Here is a 20,289-nt window from a genome sequence, read left to right as displayed (position 1 = left end):
TCCACGAGTACACAGACCACATGCAATGCTTTGTTGGAAATAGAAGTAAAAGAAATAAAGCTATTGCAAATTATCCTTAAGTCACCCTTCACCCAATTTCTTTCAAACAAAGCAAACCTTTTCCAAATACACCTTTTCTTACCTAGATGAAGACACGCATAAAATTCAGGCAGCTAGTTCTGTCTGGGCAAAACCAAAGCAGGGATCAAAGCTGGCCTGCAACAAGCATCCAGTTTTGGCCTTAGCACAATGTTCTGCACTGAAAAGGCAAATCAGCTAGTTGTGCACAATTTACTACTGAAATTTTAAACCCAAGTTTGCAAGCCATTTGAGAGCCATGACGGACAAGAACTGACTTCAAGAAATTGAACAGCAGTTGTCAGAATTGGGAAGACAGCATTTTTACAAAAAACAACGTAACAAAAATATCAAAGAGCAATTTTATTTAGCTTATTTGGCACAAAACTTACAAGAACAGTTTTGTTCCCTTCTTCAATTTAGTACAACTAGCAAGGAAAAAAGGCATACTAATACATTTAATAAGCTGTACAGCAAGTGAAATGTGGAAAGAGGCACCAGAAAGATCTACCAAAAATCAAAGTGCATGAAAAATACCTACTCTGAGCGCCTCACGGTATTGTATTAAGGCACCACTCCTTTAGAAGGTTTACTGAATACATCAAGTGTGCAACGTCTTGGTTTGGAATGTAAGAGTCCTTCAGCCTGTATCGGAACTGGATACTGCAACCTCTGAACAGAACAACGCTTCTCCTTATAAGTGTTTAAATGGAGAGACCTCTTTCTGCCCAACATCATCTCTCAGCCAGGAGCGTCACTGTCATATGCCTTGAAAAAGCCAACACAGTTATCAGAGCGACCATTTTACCTCAGCGTTTTAAGCTGTAGTGTACACCAGGCCTATGAATTCTTTACAATGGTTTTATAGAAAAGAAGTGCTGCAGAGACAAAAGTGACATGGGACATATCAGTAACTATGTTTAGATAATTTATCAAAAGAACACTTAAGGACTTCCTGGAGTATCTCTTAAAAAAAATAATCAAAATCTGAATAGTGTTATAATCCAGAATAATTAAATACACTTCTTAACAGAATATTACAAACCTTCCTTTAGGACTAGCAGTCAAGTCTGACAAATTCCACAAGACTTCAGGAACTTTAAGTAGAAAAAGCCTGACATTAGAGTGGTTAAGTGGTTTTCATAGTTGGAAACACTTAATCCAAGTACCTGTAACTGCAAGTCACGCTATACTGGTGTGCATATATATGCACACACTGAAACAGCATGACAAGAGCCAAACAGACAAGTTGGTTTGTTGTGGATCCTGCCCATCGCTGCTCTTAAGTACTACAGAAGTTACACGAGGTTTATTTCAGCATCTTCATTAAGAACTATTCTTTTAAAAATCAAACTGCTTCAGTTACAAGAAGAGGTACCACAGGCCAGATTCATATCTAGTGTAAACAGGTTCCAAACAATCAAACAGAAGTTGCATCCACTTCTTACTAGCTTTGACTTTGGTTTTTGCTGCTCAACTGGATCACCAGTCTCCTTTACTTGCAGGAAGAAGTTTGAGAAGAAATCAATGCCCATATCAAAACTTAAGTAGGAACCAGTAAATGCAGAATATTGTATCAAACCATTGTACAACACCTCTACTGTAGAGAGTTTCAAACATCTCAGGAGCTTGAGACTGCTTAACCTGAACTCTGGAAAAGCACAATTCTCTATGGACATGCAAAGGCATTTAAATATGAACCCCAGGTGTTACAATATTTCATTTTTCGTCCTCTTATGGTGTAGACCTCAAGAACACAACTGTGTGTCCTACTATAAAACCAAAGCACCCTTAGGCATTAAAAAATTCTAAACAGCAAGGGCTGAAAAGAGGAGCATCTGGAAGTGATCTACACATTATAGAGCATGGTGTTTCACAAGTCTCAGAACAGTTCAGTTCATACTGTCAGGGTAACTTTCCCCCCACCTTTGCCCCAGTACAGAGCCATAGTTTTCAGTAACTCTTTTACCCCTGAATTATCTGCTACCACACATAAAACATGCCACAGAAGTGGCAGTCAGGGCTAAACATTTAATAACATGTCCTTTTTGTCCTTTATTAACAATTACAACCAGCAGAAAGAAAAACTATTCACTTAACTCATTTATTTCATGATTTGTATGTAAGTCATGTAGCAACTTAACATTGGTGTTACACATTTGTGCTTCCATTCTCTGGCACTTGGAGGAAGAATTCATTTCCAGATAATCACATCTTGCTGAAGCATTCCTTTGCATTTGTCCAAACTTGAATTCCCTTTAAAAAAAAAGTTAAAAATCAATAGGTGGAAATGCACTTTGTTTGCAAACCTCATCAACAGACTTTCTTCTACAGAAGACTACAAAAGAGTCCCACAGAACTTGACACAAGATTAAGGCCAAGACCACAGCGGAATTGGACCACACCCACCGCCTATTTTATATATATATGTATAAAATACACAGAATTAACATGTCACTCAGAGTAGGGCAGAGTATGCAGGAGGTTTTACACTAGTGACTTCCAACCTTCTATGACTGCAATGTTCCTAGTTATTGAAAGTTTGCATCTGATCCCCTGTGAGACGACAAATACAACAGCCTGGCCTTTCACAAGCTAAACGTACCTTTTTGCACATGCTAATCTGCATAACAGCATAGCTTATAAGCGCCTCCTTCAAATCATGATTCTTTTGCTCTTTAAACCGTTCAATGTCAGCCCAGGCACTTTTCACAAAATCTCTGGAATTAAAAGCAATTTTTGTGTTACTAAGTGTTTTACATGTTCCACCTTCAGCTTATCTTCCTTCCTCTGGACCCTCAGCAGAGAAGCTACGTATGACAAAGCACTCCATCCTTCAGAGAGTAAACCAAGTCCTATAATTATGCATCCCACAGTATCCTCATTTTATAACTGGTACTGCTACCTAATTCTCCATCATCATCTTAAGGTTTTTAAACTAAAGAATCAGTTTCACAGGATATGTCAGGTTGGTTGTTTGGTTTTGGCTTCTCCCCCCACCAGTAAGCATCACTGCCATAGAACCAGCATAATTCAGAACACACTTTTTTCCTCAGATTCTGTTGGGGTGGCTAAGTATCTTTATGCTAATATTCAGCACACAGCATCGCACATTTCTTTTTCAATTGTCAAGTCAGAATCTCCGTCTTTCCAACAAGAAAATTCACTTGTCATCAGGATTTGAGACACTCAAGTACAACAAACATTTACAATGCAAATTTGTAATAAAATTACAATAATAAAAATAATTTAGGAATTAATTTTGTTGGTTCGGTGATATGTCTTCATGTCTCCTTAACTAAAATGGAGGTAGATTTCTGTAATTCATAGCTTTCATCTGTGCTGGACTACACATACAAGGCAAGTATTCACTTGAAAATTGTTTCCAGAGCTACAAAAGCCCATCTCCAGAATTCTGTCAAAATGATTAAGAAATTGCATTTACAGAGTCTTGCTGTTCTGAACTACTCATGAACTAGTCTTATCTTTCCAGCTCTAATGCTAACATATTAGAAGATACCACATTTGCCCCTTGTGTTATATGATGAACGTGTTCCGACACAATCATGCTGCTTTAGGAACGTTAGTTCCTTTTTCACGTTTGCATTCCTGAAGAAGATTTCATTAGAGCACCAAGCAGCAGTTTCTCAAAGACAACTTGCCAGAACTTCTAATCTCTTTCAAACAGGAGTCAGTTGTCCCCCATATGAGAAGCTGGGGAGTATGAGCTCAGGACCCATACACATAAACCAAACTAAATACTGTATTTGAAGCAAATCAGCTTTTGAGTCTTAGGCTATTCAGCTGCAGACCTACAAGCCCACCTGCTAAATATATTACAAGTTGAACGTAAAAGCATGCAAGTCAGCCATTAGAGTGGGCTCAGTAACTGGGAAAGTCATCAGGCTTACATAAGCCATACACTCAGACCAGAAGCTAACTGCGTGTACTGCACTTTATTTCACAACTTGCAGCTGACAGGAGCTTTTATAGACAGCTCATAAACACCAAGAATATATTAAAAACACTTATAAAATGCAAACACCTTCAAGAACATCCAGTTAAGGACTTTTGCTAAAACAAGCCCTGCGTTTTCTTTGAAAAAGTCAAGCCCATTTACCTGCCCTCCAGATTTTTAGACTTAAGTTGTTCTTCACCTTCCCGTATCTGTTCTTCTAGAACTTTTATCTTGGCTTCCCTCTGCTCAGGAGTTTCCTGCCCAAAGAGCTTGCTGGTCATCCCTTTCAGGGAGAACGTTCTCACAGTCTACAAAAAACAAAGACACTCGAGGTTTGGGATTCCTGAGCACAACCACAAGACATTATGTGACTTTTCACCAGCATTTGGTCTTATTCTTATTAGCAGCTTTTTTTTTTGCTTTAACTTCCATTTTGTGAATTAAATTTTCATTGATTTGATGGGTAGCTATGGGAGGTTTGATGGCTTGCATTAGACCGAGCAAAGTCGGGAGGAAGTAATCTGACATTCAAACTTTAAGACTGGTCTGTGGACTGGACCATAAGTGAGTCTTTCCACGGATACAGATAACCTTTCAGAGCAATTTTCCCACTGAAGTAGGAAAGAAACTAAGTCTTGTGTTCTGTATGAGAAAGAAAAGCCATAAATTAGTTCCGTATAGAACATCAATAGACCCAACTGCAATACTAAAAATTCTAAACATTTAAGTTACCACTTTCAAATTATGTTTTAAGTTATGTTATCTTCCAGACACAAAAGGGACTAACACCACGTATCAGTAACTAGCACCTTTCAAAAGGCAGAGGAAGCCTTTCAGAATTCCCAGTGTTTTGATCTTTAGCGTAGAGTTGTTTGTGTTATTCTGCCTCAGGTCATATTTCCTGCAACCCTTTACTTGCTCAGTATTCAATAAAAGAAGTCTGGCACAAACAGTTTATGTCACCAAGATACTTTAAACCTCAGATGCCTACAGTTCATATAACATCACTTCTCATAAGCAGCAGCCAGCTTGTTAGTGCCATTTAAATGTCATTCCAAGTAACTTGGCTCAAATAAAAAATAAATTAAAAAAAAAAAAAAAAAAAGAGGCATCTTGGAGAAGAAAGTGGAAAAAGACTCACTCCTGTTGCCAGCTCCTCACACTGCTGTTTCTTAGATGTTAGGTCCTGTGCAGCCATTTCCAAGTCATATTGCATTAGTTCGTGTTTTCTGCAAACTGCCCTGAAAAGTAACGAAAGATCTGTCACACCGTACTTTGTTTTGCTACGTTTTCCTCCACTTAAACTTTACAAATGGCATCATGGTTTTTCTTTTGGCAGGCAGTACATTCAGTTATTTATCGAGCTCAAATTCAACAGCCTTATCACACAATGCGTAACTCTGCAAATGCTGTAGTTAAGCAAGCAAGTTCTTAGTACAGCAGCATTCTGATTCTCTTGAGGCTCATTCCAAGACACTCAGCAATACAAGCCCTACTGCCTACTTAAGGACACCACTGTAAAACAGTTTTATTCAAACTACATTACAGAAAAATCACAACAATAACAAAAGGTGCCTGGAGATGGTACCTGTCACTGCAGCAATGTATCAGTCAATCATAAAATTCTTCACATTTTATTTTTTAAACAATGAAACAAGAAACCGTGCTCCTAGATTCATACAGTGCCTTTCATCTGGAAAAAGAGAAGAGTTTCCTCTGACCACCTGCAGTAAGTCCCAGTCCTGTGTGGGCTGACGATGCTACATCCGTACTCCAATGCCGGATGCACATTCGTCTCCCAGGAGAGGCTGCTAGTGCTCTGGGTTCCCACACAGCAGCCATCACACTCGCCAGCCCAATCCTCTACAGCATTACTGGACCTCTCCAAGAGGTTCAGAGCCAGCCAATGGACAGCACAATAGTTTTAGGCACAATCTTACAGCATAAAGCAATATACTTTTGTATTCATGCTTGTAAGGGAGGACTGCCCTTATTATAAAGGCTAACTTCAAAAAAACCCACCACAAACAAAAAAGTCAGGATTTAGATGCACAATACTGTACAGCAGATGAAAGTTACATAGGGCACTTTGAAACTTGCTGGAGTTTGCAATGGCTGTAGCTGTTCTGTTAAGCCTATCTCATTTGAACCGTGAAGCTTTCAGCACTTTGGGGTACCTACACCAGAAGTCAAGGCAACAGATTAACCAGAGGAATAAACAGCATTACCTTCCAGAGCATACCAACTTTAACATTTCTTTCATTTCACTATTGATCAGCTCAGTTCTAATTTGTATTGCTACCCACATGGCAATCAAATACAAGTAAGCAAAATAAAATGTGACAAGACGGAGATCCCACAACATTGAAATTTCCACTTCTCTGAGAACAGAAGAGAATACCAAACTAATTTCGACATAACCACAATGTTAGAGGAAAGGACTACAGCTTCCATTTGAGCCATACGCTTCTGTACATACCGTAGTGCTTCTGCGTAGAAGAGATATTCTTTCAGCTGATCTGCGTAATGTTCCTCTTCTTCCAATATGTCGTCAATAGAAGCTGCATATCTGGTAAAAGACAGCCGTGGTTAAATATAAAGTTCTTTAATTTAACCTTTAAGGACTACACATACAGGAACAAGGGAGGACACCTGTTTGACAGAAACTCCAGAGTAAGAGTGACAACCACTTCCAAAAAAGGTTTTTCCTTTGTTTCTAATTAAACTCCAAATCAGCTAATGTAAATGTTCCTGCAGACCCGTTTGTTTGGTTGTTACTACGAGTCTTTTCACAAGTACAAAATCTATCATAAGTTTCTTGTTGAAGATGAAGCAGTTTTTCCTTACGTGAAAGAAAAACAATTTATACCTTTTCTTCAGTGGGCTGTCAATAGGCAGTGCACAAGGCACGAGAGGCGTGCAGAAGAAATCCTGCAAGGCTTAATGCATTAAGGCACAGGAACATGAAACATTGTATCTTCTGAAAAGCAAAGAGGCTGCTTTCATTGTTCTTTATTCAGCCGGAATATGACAGAACTCACAGTGGTGCTCTGAACACCATGACATTAAGTCCTTCAGTTCCTTGAAAGTCTGTTGCTTTGCCTGCTGTGTAAGTCAGGCATATCAATTCAGAGCAACGAGAAGCTGAAACCTTCCTTTTATGGAGAAATCCAAGTACAAGGGCTTGGGCTAACTCTGCAGCTCTTGCATTCAGTTAAAAGCTTTGCCATTTAGGCTAATGTCCCCTAAAAATGGCAAAATGCACTTTTTCTAGTTTATATTGCTTTTTGGACAATTCAAGATGACCATGCTTTGATACATTTGCAGGGGAAGACGCACAGCTAAGAGGTAACTGCACATCTCACTTGGCACAGTGGCAGAAATAGGATGCCACCGTAGCCCACATGCCAACGGAGATAACCGAAGGAATGAGATCCCATCACAAATGCCTTCATCTATTCTGCTAACTCTGTCTGGATTCTCAAGCACGTTGCAATCCCTTGCATAGATGCAGGCTCTCTGAAGCAAGCATATGTCCATGCTTGTATAGTCATGAGCACAATGTGACCCAAATGTCAATTACAGCACCTCCGGGCTTTGAATTTTTGCAAGGTCTTTGGATTTGTCCCTCTCTCCAGAAGTGGCAGTGTCCCAAGCTGAAACTGAACTGGTAACATAACCTGGAGGAGAACAAGAAATCCATCCTGCAAGCTCCAAAAGTGACAACAAGGTCACTTAAGAGTCCTGGGAATCTGAGAGAGGTACTCCTGCTGGAATTTATCATTCCCTCAGGCCTGCTCAGTGGGGCATGCAAACTAAGGCTCCTCAAAGTGGGAGCAGCTACTTGCAAGACAACTAGAAAAATGGGAAGACCGAGGAAGAGCTGTAGGCATGCCAGTTTGTTCATCAATCTTATGTTTGCAAGCAAGATGAGTTGTTTTGATGCTCCATGAAATCAGACATGGCACATCCAGGAAAAGCCTTACCAAGGCTATTGCTGATAAATAGGCATAACATACGAAGTGACCAGCAACAGCAGATCAGTTTAAGTAGAAGGGATAAAAATTGGCAGAACAAGAATTCACATTATGAATCAAAGGAACAAGTCCAAACTGTTGAAAAATATACTTGTTCTGAAAAAATCCTGCAGCCATCTAGGTCATGAGTGACCTTACCCTCTCTATTTTTAAGTTCTGAAGTGCAATAATTTTTAGTATAGTGGTTAGCTTTCTCAAGGCAGCAGATGGCCCACATTTCAGTTTCAAGTAAGTTCAAGTTTAGAGCAGTGCTGGAGTTCATCTGTGTTAGAACATCTCTCCAAAAACGAAACGAAAAATGCACTAAACAGAAATCTACCTTACCTAGACAGGGTTTTCATAATGACACTTAAGTTTGATTCGGGGGGGGGGGGGGGGGTGCGGAAGTAGTAAGACAAGCTGTATTACTGACTTCCTAAGCTGAAGTTTAACTACTGGTTTGTCCTAAACAGATAGGTAAACGAGGGAAAGTCTTAAGGAAAAACACTGCAGTAAGTTCTAAAGGTACCTAACATGTTCCCATTTCATGGGAATCGTCAACTAAACCTCTGCTTTAGTTTAGACTGATTCCACCTGCAGTGACAGTCTAGTTCATACAGAGATAAAGGGTCACTCATTAATAGCATAAAGGACAGAAGTCAAAGGTCTGGCATTTTTTTCTTTCATCTTTTAAATGCTAGAATTACAGCCATTCACTTGAGCTCTCAGCATACTCTGTTGTTTTCTATCAAGCCTCATCCTGTTATACAGCACACACCCAGAGAACCTTTGGGATGCCTTCTCCAAATATTAAGCGGTTTTAGATCATACCAAAGAATAACAACTCAAAAGTTTAAATAAACATCTAGTAAAGACTACAGCATATGGGGTAGATAGAGAATAATTAAATTAGGCTTGAAGTTTAACATCTATATTAGGCAGCCTTCCTGAAGTTGCTTTCTGTTGCAAACTCCTGCCTAATGTTATGGGAAAGGTAACTGGACTGGTAAATTATACTTCCAAGAGATCAGAGATATGAACCTTTCTGGTAGGAGACCACATGGGTCACTGAATGAGTTCCTGGATCTCACAGCTGCTGCTTCTTGCTTGCTTGTCACTAGAAGATTATTGTTGCACAAGAGTGCCGGAGCAGAAGAGATGACAGACAACGAATGCTACCTCGGACTTCATGCAGTGCTTAAAGTTACCCAGCAACTCCCTGCCATTACTCCGGATCTTTAACCCTAACTGTGTTACAAACAGAAATACTAAACATCTTGGATGTGTGGAAAGGGTTCAGCCTCCTGACTTAGAAGTGAGACCCTCTTCTTCTAGTGGATTACACGTTTCTAGGTGTTAGACATCTTAGCGTGGTGTATCTGAACCACCAAAAACCTACTTGTGCCTCCTTAACTCCTCTACATTATACCATGTTTTCATAATCTCTTCAATTTCTGCATACTGCAGTAGCTGCTTAACATTGTATGCAGCTCTACTTCAATTATTTTATTCTGAAAGCAGAATGCATTCTCCATTTCTTTATTCTCTCCAGAGCCCTCCACCTAAAAAAAAAATAAATATAGCTTGCTTTAGGTGCAGTCCACCATGTTACTCAAAACACAGAAGTGTGAACAGATTATTCAGAGGGGTTCAAATTCTTAAAGATCTGATAAAAACAGAATTATTCTGAAGAAGCTGAAGGCAGAGTTTGGCATGTCCCTTCAAACCCTTCCACATGACAAGGCAGTAGTCAAACCACCGACAACCACCAGGTAGTAGCAAATATGTAAATCTGCACTGCAAACTAAACCAGATAAAGTGTAACTTGTGTGGAAGTAAAGTTATCAGTAAACGTATTGTGCGAAGAAGTGTCAAACAGCTTCCACCTCCTGCTGGAGTTGTTACTTATCTGCACCGCACAATTACAGAAGAGCAATCAGAGTGATGAGAAATTAGTTTCACTTACTATATATGACTACCTGAAAAGCAGAAAGCACTAGCCTACAGTATCACTTCTGAGAGCACTCTGAAGTGCTAGACTCTTATTTTGAAGGCTGTGCTTCATGGACTCTGCCAAGAAGATGCAAAGAGGGAGGATTCTCTGCTTTATTACATCCAGTCAGTATTGGTTTCAAGAATCCATTGCAGTTTTGGTGTTCATTAATTAAATTTCTTAACTCTCTGTAATTAAGCCCAAATCTGTGTACCATCACTGCATGGTACAAAACGCTGCTATCAAAACCAAACAGATCTCATCAAGTCTGCAGTACATTAAAGTTGTATTCCACCAGTTGCTGGCATAGAAGCTTAAATGAAAAACTGGAAGAATTCCAAACACTTCTACAATTTCAAAATAATAATAAAAAAAGAAACCCCTCTGGTTCTCCTGAGACTTTTTGAGCTACTTAATACAGTACATGGATGCTAGAATTGCGCCCGCATCCAAATCACAGAAACACTGTATACCTAAAAACAAAGCACCCCCAACTTTCTCTACTTGTATGTACTTTGGGGTTGAGGGAAAAGAGAGGAAAGAGGGAGAGTTCTACATCTGGCTTACATCAAACTATCAGATATTCAGTCAGTACTTACACATCCATGTGGTGGCCAGCACTCTGCAACCCATCCCCCATCTCCTTTTCTATTGCACTCCACTCACTGTAGGAAAAACAAACGAGAAACATCACACATGAAGGGTAAGGGAAGTTAATAAGCTGCATCCTGTATATAGTTTCTTTCCAGGTGACACCTGAATGGAAACTGCCTCAAAGTTAGACTTGGCCAAACTGTTTTCTTTCTCTAAGGAGCAACACTGACAATGTGGCCAGGCTATTTACAGCACTGTTAAACAATTGTCCCTGACACCTAAACTCATCCTTACAAATATACTTAGTTTGGGATTGGCTCTGAGCAGAAAAAAAGAGTCTTGTTTAAATAGCTAAAATTCAATTTAAGGAAAGCACACACACAAAAAAGCCCACCAGAAAATCCTAAACCCTAGTACCTAAAATAAAGGGGGCGGGGGAACGCACATGCAGAGTGGGGACAGGACAGGACAGGGATGACAGGACATAAAGGAACTCTATAACAGAATTACAGACTTGACTAACATGCTCATCACGAGGAAGCTAAGCTTTCCAGACTTGCAACATATCAGACTGAAGCCTCTCATTCAAAAACCCAAAAGGTAGGATTTGACATTTGCAAGCATTTTACTGCTCCTGAAACTGTTTGTTGTATGTTGTTTTCTGTCTATATAGTAGACTGCCGTTTAGTTCTATTCATTAAAAAAAAAAATCAAATTACAACTGTCTCATTACTGTAACTACCTATTCACATTAGGGAGATCATTTAGATAAAGAAGGAAATAGAGCTACAATAAAGATAGCATGAGACTTGTTCTGGCCACCCATGCATGTACACTGCAATTTTAATTGCGTTCTCAGCTTTGTGAAACCTTACGAGATTTCTTAGTTACAAGAATTACACCCACAACTCTTTACAATAAAAAAGAAGAGGGTCCCCCTATATTTCACATAATTTATGTCTAAAGCATCTATACTGTCCTTCATTTTTTCATAAACATTCCACTCTGCTGATGTTGACATTTGTTTGTCTTTGTGTTATTACAGAACTACACCTAATTTCATTTTAAAACCCCCAATGAGAAAGACATCTGCAATCCATTAACCCAGAGAATTAAATTTAGCACTTGAACAGTGTGTAGAAGCAGGAGGTTTCCCTTAACCAGAAGTTTAGATTCTTTAATTCTCCAGCGAGATGGAAAACTTGAGCATGTAATTCACTCATATAAATCAAAAAAAGATTGGCAAATTCACTTTAAAAAGGTACAAACATTGGATATAGTTGTTGATTTTTAACTATTACAAGGACCTAAAAGCTTTTCAAAGACAACTGCATGAAAATAGGTAGTACATTACTTTCTGAAGAAACAGAATGCCAACACAACAGCAAAAGCCCCCAAGATCTGGGATACGAAACAAAGAGCTAAAGTTTTCCACTAGAGACTAAGCTCAGCAGATCCAGAGATCGCTATATCCAACATAGAAATCTCATCAGTACTGCAATATAAAGTTTTTCAAGGTAGATATTGAAACATTTCTGATACACTTCAACAGCATAACAACATAACCAACAAGTTCCCTTTTCCCTCCCCACATCTTCTCTAAGTATACATTTAAAAACTGGATGAACTCTTACCTGAATACTCTTCCATAGTTGCCATGGACTTTATAGACACCATAAAGCCGGTCTGCTACCCTCTAAAATATTTTAGAGTCAGGTTTTGGTTATCAATGTTAAATGAAATCACTTTGTGAAAACTCATGTACAAGCTTCAAGCTAAAGCCTTAATGTTTTTACACAGGTAAACAAGATTAAGCCTAAATCTAATCTAAGTAATTACTGAAGAAAAAAAATAAACAGCATTAACTCTTTGAAGACTGAAGTCATAATCAAGGCTATATTGAAAAGTAACGTTTCAAGTCTTTCTTTGGAAGCACTCATTTACAAGATATGCCTAAGGAGATCACAAATAACCAAGTTACCTTCAGTTTTTGATAACTAGATGTAAGGCATCCTTTACCCAAATAATGCCAAAGTTATATACTCACTTGCTTATTTAACATAAAGATGGCAAGACAAAAGTCCATCCTGACATCAAAATTGTCAGGAAACCTTGAGTAAAAATTCTAAAAAAGTGACTTGATTTTTCCACGCAGCTTGGTGAAATGAAGGAGAGGAAATGAACTATCTGTTGCAGAACTTATTGCTCAAGTTAGGTATGTCATTTCAGCTGTTTGGAGAGTCAGCACTACAACGCTGGCAACAACCTCAGGAGAAAAGACCACATATACGCTCTGAAGCACTACTTGTAATCCAGATAATGCCCTTGTAATTGTGATGTACCAATGAATGAGACTGAAGATCTGTAAGAGTTGTGTTACTGGTCTGTCAAAGCAGTAAAAAAGAAACATGAGCAAGTTGCCCATGAGATCTCACACACAGAGCTCTGAGAAAAAGGCAGTCAGTAGAACACCAGTGATTAATCCTCTCAAGAACCTCAGCTCAACAGGGCTATCCATTACCATCCTCTCTGCTGCACAGTTCCCATCAAAAATTGAATCCATGTTGAACATACTAAAAAGCAGTATCATGCTCTCATTACTGGAACTGTAATTTGCTACTTCCTTTTGGTGACTTTAAAGAAAAATCTTCCATTCTCAACCCATAGAGCATCTTGATGCATAATATAGTTGTTCTCATCATTAAAAAGAACACTACTCATTACAGATCGAAGATCAAGCCAAAAAAAAAGCAAGAGTGTGCCGGGAAGCATACAGGATTCATACTGCGAGCTCTGGAAAACAGTGTTATATGTCTGACCAGAAAACAGTGTTTTGGGGCCCTTCCCAGCCCAAACATCAAGCAAAAGCAATTTGTCTGCCGAGTAGAGAGAAGCAGACATCCCGATCCTCTTTAAAGACCTCCCTCTGATATGTGACCATCACAGGAGAGGGCAGATTAGCAACGTGCATGCATTCATTCGTTTCTCTGATGACTGTCAAACTCAACCCTCATATTTGGAACTCTTTCCCCTCCAAACCTGTACAAAGCCAGCACGCCCCCCTTGCCATCTGCTGCCCCCAGAGCTGGACTCCCTCAAGCAAAACTGCCCTTATTCTAGAACACTCATACCAGTTCTCTTGACTAAACAAGAAATACTGCCTTATAAATAAATTATACTATTTGTCACGACACACATGGGAAATACTTACAGCTCTGACTCGCAGAAGGTGTGATATGACAGACTGCAGTTCATCGCTATAGTGTTTTAGCTCAGTAAATCTCCTGGGAGCAGGAAACAGATAGTACATCATTAGCCATCATGAAAGCAAGCTTTCACAGAATGCAAGATAGAGCCACAATGCTACAGCCAGTGAGACAGAGCCTGGATTATGTTGAAATGGAATTAGCTGAAGACTCCTAAAGAAATGACTGCAGAGTAATTTCCTTAAAGCAAATATCCCAACACTTGCATGAGTGTGCTGTTGGGGTTGGTTTTTTTTACATGCAAATGTTGAATGTTCAGATCAATGTAAGAGATAAAATTTTATGAAATAGAATTAGTTAGCTGAAATTACTACATCGTTGTGTTTTGGGGTTTTTAACTGGGTTTTATAAACACAAGCATTAGAGCACAGGAAAGGTTCAAATAAGTACAAAACCAAAAGCTGCTGAACCATGCTTCTTAATAGAGATGTTCACATTTCTGACCTGACAAAGACACTTTACTTTCAAGCTGCCATCAAGCCCGTTTTTGAGTACAGCCTTTCAGGAGTTCAAGGAAGCATTCACAATTATCACAATTTCTCCAAGGCTAAGACATACAGTAAATGTAACTAGTTACGTATGAAACCCTGTAGAGACCTGTACCTGCACAGGAGTTGCACACAGCTAAAAGCCATCAAATCATTACATCTTAACAGGGTACCAGTCAGGTAACCCATTGCAAGTGATCATATGCACACTGCTGGCCTGCCACTACTGAAGGAAAGAGGCATTTTATGAGCCACCCTGGTTAAGTCTTGGTGGTGTTTTATGCTGATACATTTAGCGCATGCCAATGACAAAGGTGAATCAGTTGCCACAGTTTTGCTAGTGACAGGTAACCAATAAAGCCACAGCAACAGCCACTTCTGTATATATAAACCCTCTCTACCACACACAAGTCTAATCATAACCTACTTTGGTACAAAAGAATGTATTTAATCCAGATGGGAAGCCAGAAACAGCTTTACCTAAATTACTGAACAGTGATCCGAGAATAAACACAACTAGAATTAAGGAATGGGAAACTAAGATTAGCCTTCCACACTGATATTGAAACATTAAAAACAAACCCACACAACCTTTATCCCTTCTCCCACAACAGAGCACACAGTCAGGCTTTGTATTTCAGAATAGCTTGTACCCAAGAGGTCTTATTGAAATGAGTCAGGTCACTTGTTTTGGGTGACTAAGTATGAAATTCCAGGGTTTTTCCATTTAACACCTCTTCTTCCCCTGCCAGGAAGTCTTCTACTAAAAAAATTCTCATCTTTACATTCAGGAAGTAGAAGTTTTATTACCATTTCTAGTATTTTTGATCTCCAAGAAGCATCTTTTATAAGATTACGACACACAGGGTTAAAGTACATAAAAAGATTTAAAAGCCAGCAGAGAAACTGTATGGGAAAAATAAATGTAGTCATTGATCTGCACAGTGGGGTTTAGAGAGCAATCTTTTCAGTTTACACTTTATAAAATATGCACCAGGGCTGCATGTCAGACAGCTGCAGACACATACAGTGAAGATATTTGAAATAATTGAACTAAAAACAAAAGATTAAAAAGCATGCCTTCAGCTCAGGAAGACTCCCCTTTCCATTCCAGAAATTTATAATGAAAAGATTTATTTATCCTGTTTTGTGGCAAGAAAGCTTTTACAAATGCTGTACTCCCTGAAGGCAAGAGTCAGGAACCTAAGAGGACTTGCAGTATCCTGGACTCCAGCAGCAATACATCTTCACCCATGCCAAGTTCTACTCCATTAAAAAAATAAAGTAATAATTTTTAAAAATTAGTACTTCAGAACCAAGCTGTCATCTTTTTATTGTCTCAGAAAAGCATAAACCAAAGCAATGCTATGTTTTGCCAGTCTTCTGTGAAAGCGGAAGTTACATATATAATTTTTCAGGAAAAAATGTTTAAGAGACTGGTGGTGTTGCAGATTAAAGGTTTCTTTCCCAAGTATCTGCTCAAGTCCTATTCATTGCTCATGTAAAAAAAAAAAATTACAAACTGAGTTTTGTAAGGCACACGAAGGGAAGTTTACTTTCCAGTGCATCGTAACAGTAGAAGTGTGAAACAAGACACAGTTCTAGCACTCAGTAACTGAGGCTTTTTTAACTAGCACTCTTCATTTAGTTTTACTGTTCTGCAACATTGCTAGTTCAAATATTTAACTGAGCTGTTACGTAAAATTTCAGACGTAAATGAAGAACAGATCAGGTCACATTTCTGTAGGAACACCACCAGGCTTCTTCTCAAAAATATCTTTTAGGATAACGGCAAAGCAGAAAGTTTCATTTACAGTAGACAGCATTTCAATATGAATTCTTTACTTTGTGCATTTTACCTGGCAGTACTCCTCCCTACATCATGGAGGGCAGCATCATTTTCCTGTTTTGTGAAAGAAGGTGTTACAAGAACAAGCCACTCATCTGAGTAGCCAGATTTAAAAAAAAAAAAAGCACTACTTTTAAAAAAACCAAATCAAAACAGATCTGCCTTAGGAAAGGATTTAGTGTTTTCTAAAAAAAAAAAAAAATCTTTCACCAAGAAGAAAACTATTGTTTTGATTAAAGCACAGAAAGAAAACCAAAGGATGGGTGCCATGAGGCCAAATCAGAGAGGTCTGCAGTAGATAAGAAATTTACCGCTGAGTACCAGAATACCATATTTTTATTGTAATTCCACCACTAGGTATTAATTGCTTCCCACAGGGGGAGGTTTAGTTTTCAGTCTCCATTTGAACTCCTCGAGCAGCAGCGTTTCAGCTGTTTAAAGCTCTTCATGTTGCTCTACAGCGTCACAAGGCAATCCGGACCAGGAGTTACAGCTGTTCTTCACCTGAACCCTTCCTGGTCCAGGAACCTGAAAGCCTACACTCCACACAGCAGTCAGATTTTTTTTTCAGCAAGGTGAGCATGCTGAACCCACTTTACCACCAGTCACACAAGCACCAAAGGCAGTACATGAGGGGCAAGGCATCAGATTCCAGGCTGCTCAAGAGTAAGTGCACCAGGTAGAGCAAGGCACTGCTCCTCCTGTTAAGAGCCACACATGCTATACTGAAAGGCTTTCCTTGAATTAAAAAAAAAAACCAAACAAAAACAAAACACTAAAAACCACACCACAATATTCATCAGTTATTTATTACACAACTTGTACCTAAAAGTTCAATTTGGAAGCTATATAGCTGGCAGAATACAACAGAAAACATGTGCCATATCTCTTAAGTGCTGCGAAGTCTCTACTGAGACTTGGGGACTGTTTTTGTTACAAGCCCTTCCTCAAGTTTTTCTTGTATTCACTCCTTTTCTGCTTTTTACTGAGCCACATGTCCCAACAGCTTTGCTTTCTAAAACATTAAGTTACCTTGAAAGATAACAGCACTCCCTCATCTGAGCCTTAACCAGTCTTGCCCACCCATGCCTATAGCCAGGCTACTGGCAAACTTTCCCTGCTATGAAAGCAAGAAAAGCTAACTCCTACTAGACACAAAGACAACCGAGGATGAAGCCTTCAAATAGGCCAGTTTCACCTTAAGATACTGAGACAATTGCTTTTGATCTCATTAGTGAATGTTATCTTTTACATTAAAACCTAGCCAAAAGCTTCCTTGCTGCCACAGAAGGCTGTAAAAGCAAGTGTAATAAAAAAGGAGGAACTGGACCAGTTCACAGATAAGTCTATAAGGAGGTTCAGCAAGATATGTACTCTCTAATACCCTTAACACAATACCCATAGATGCTAAGGAAGTACAAAGGGAACAGACAACAGAAAGCAGTCAGGCACATGGGCTCTCCTAAATAGCATCTCCTATTGCCACTGTTGGAGAGCAGATGAACCCAGAAGGGCACTTCATACAGGTCTCCACTAATAGATGACAAACAGCAGGATCTCTTGACCCTACTGCCGCACACCAATGTTTCCAACTACTTCCAACTCTCATTTTACCCTTCTCACAGCACCTGGGGTGTGATGAACCTCCCACTATATACCCAGTCAATTCTGACTAGCTTTTTCATCCAGAAGATTGCTCCAATGTCTGTCCCAGAGCTTCCTAAATTGCAACAGAGCTGAACTGACCTCTGGATTTCCAAAAGCATCTGTGGAAATTGGCAGCTTGAAGATAACTATGAACTGCAACACCAGGGTGCACGCATCCAGAACTGTACACTAGCAGATTTTTGGAAAGACCTACTATCAATCTGTATTCTGTTCACACTTGGAAATATTTCTTTGCAAACAAATATTAAGAGGTTCTTTTTCTGGGTCTGGGATTTTTCTTTTGTCCCTTCCTTTTAATCTAGCTAAAATGAAAGACTCATTTTGCATATAGTGATGGCATTTTTCTGAGTGTTTCCTGCTTCTTGAAACAGGATTTATCAAACCTTTTCACACTACCTCCTTACTGGGCTTCTGTTAAGACTTGAAGTGCAGAAATATAATTTTTCTTTTCTGAATTTGTAATAAGGAGATAGAATATTCTGTCATCTGAAGTTACATTTGTAACTGAAAAAGGGAAAGGGAGGGAAGAAGGATGTGGAATCTTACTTGTCTGGGTTTTTCACTCTGAATGTTGCATTAAGAGCTTTTAATCTGGAATCTGCCTGAAAAAAGGGGAAAAAAAAAGCTTTGTTAATTTAATGCAATTAAATTTCAGTGACAAAAAAAAAGTCTCAGCCTTCTGGCAGCACCATTAGAAAAAAATACTGCCTTCCTGGCATATTTAAAACTTCAAACATTGAACAAGTTGATGCTAGCTGCCCTGTACATCAGATTTTTTTATTAAAAAACCCAAAAAACCTAAGTTGTTTTTGTGAACTAGGATGTAAACAGTATCCACAAAAATTAAACTGGTATAATCCAAATCCCACAAAAACAGTCCCTTCTTAAAATGTTACACAAATCATGGAGTTAAGATACACAACCCTGCATTCTTTTTAGATGAAGCAATTAGGTAACATAAGACCATATGGACAAACTATTTTATATTTTTCAAACCAAATAAGACCAGTGGTAGAGTGACCTCTATATGCTCTTTATTACTAGGAACAACTCCCCAGTGAAATCAAAATCTTATATATGGTGTTCTCTTATTTTATGACTTGCTTTACAGAAAATATGTAATTTGTATCAGAATAGACCCATTTCTAATGCAACGTTCCTTTTCTGTAACAGAGCATATACAACTCTCTACAGAATAAAGTTTAATACCTAATTAAAAAGGTAATTGGCAACTTTACTTTTTGAGATGCTGGTTTACAGACGACTGCAACAGCACTACGGAGCCTAAGGAGGTGGGGGCTTTTCTTCAGTTTAATTGAACATTAAACTGTGCAATGGATATTTACTCTTAGTAAGACACCAACAGAGATGAGATATCCCAGCCCCATCCAGAGGTCCCACATCACCACAAGTTTTCATTTCTATATGGCACTTCACATACAGCTCACTCAGAGCTCATCTATACTGCATGAAAACTCCAACTCTGGGAAAATGGCTTTCGATCAAAACATCCCTCGATCCAGTGAAAGAAAAAGAAACACACATGTTTTGTGAGGTATACAGATTTACTATAGCATAGTCTTTTAGCTAACAGACTGTGCCACAACTGCTAGCAGTAAGTTACCTCAGCAGTATTTGTTAGTGCTGGTATATGACACAGGAATATTTCGTACAGTTACAGCCAACTCAGAGCTTAAAGAGCTATTTTGAATTTGACAGTGAAGGAAATTGTTTTCCCAAACCAAGAAGAGAATCCTTACTTTAGGGCCCTTGCAATAACTTCTACAGATGAGACAAGTCTAGTCTGAGACTGTTTCATCTGCCACTGCACTGGGGCTGAGCAGAAGACACCCGTATTTGGAGTATCACTGCAAGTTCCTTTCACCTGGAACCACCTCCATATCTGGAGGACACTTAGAAGGGCATTCGAATGGAGGGAAAAGCAGCTTCTTTCTTGCAAGTAGGATGCGAGGTACTGATGGAAATCTTGCTAGCTTCTGCTGTCCTCCTTCTAATCACCAAACCACCAATACATACTCCACAAACCAAAAAGTGAATGAAACCTGCAAGACTAAGACTGACTGACAGCGGAAGAAAACAGGCTGTTTGTCACTGCTATGTATGGTGGTCCTCTAAGAATATCTTGCAAAGGGAAGACAAAGCCAGCATGGGGAAGCATGTCCAAGATAGCACAAGGAACACAAAACACTGCAGTAACTCAAAGTCCCAGCCTTTATGTGTATTCAGAGCACTCCAGAGGCTTGCGTGGCCTTGGACCTCCATAGCTGTATCCCAACGAGACCTTACACAAGCCAGTTAGATTTCAGGTCATTCAGATGCACCTACACATACTCCTCATGCATCCTCTCACAGTACAAC

The 20,289-nt window shown here is 39.2% G+C and overlaps 1 protein-coding gene across 1 annotated transcript in view; it reads right to left on the bottom strand.

Annotated features, from left to right (window-relative positions):
- Positions 1–428: 428 nt before the first annotated feature.
- The window catches only part of SNX4 (sorting nexin 4), a 35,211-nt gene continuing 15,350 nt past the window's right edge, over positions 429–20,289 (bottom strand). Inside the window, 9 exon segments of the mRNA XM_037397607.1 lie at positions 429–2,334; positions 2,684–2,798; positions 4,199–4,344; positions 5,178–5,277; positions 6,516–6,605; positions 10,645–10,710; positions 12,274–12,335; positions 13,851–13,923; positions 18,457–18,512. Of these exon segments, the coding sequence (XP_037253504.1) occupies positions 2,287–2,334; positions 2,684–2,798; positions 4,199–4,344; positions 5,178–5,277; positions 6,516–6,605; positions 10,645–10,710; positions 12,274–12,335; positions 13,851–13,923; positions 18,457–18,512 (756 nt within the window). The 3' untranslated portion in view covers positions 429–2,286.

This window comes from Falco rusticolus, chromosome 8, assembly GCF_015220075.1.
Source record: "Falco rusticolus isolate bFalRus1 chromosome 8, bFalRus1.pri, whole genome shotgun sequence".
In the NCBI taxonomy this organism is placed as follows: domain Eukaryota; kingdom Metazoa; phylum Chordata; class Aves; order Falconiformes; family Falconidae; genus Falco; species Falco rusticolus.
The sequence above is the reverse complement of the archived record's forward strand: the minus strand, read 5'-3'. Positions and strand labels throughout refer to the sequence as shown.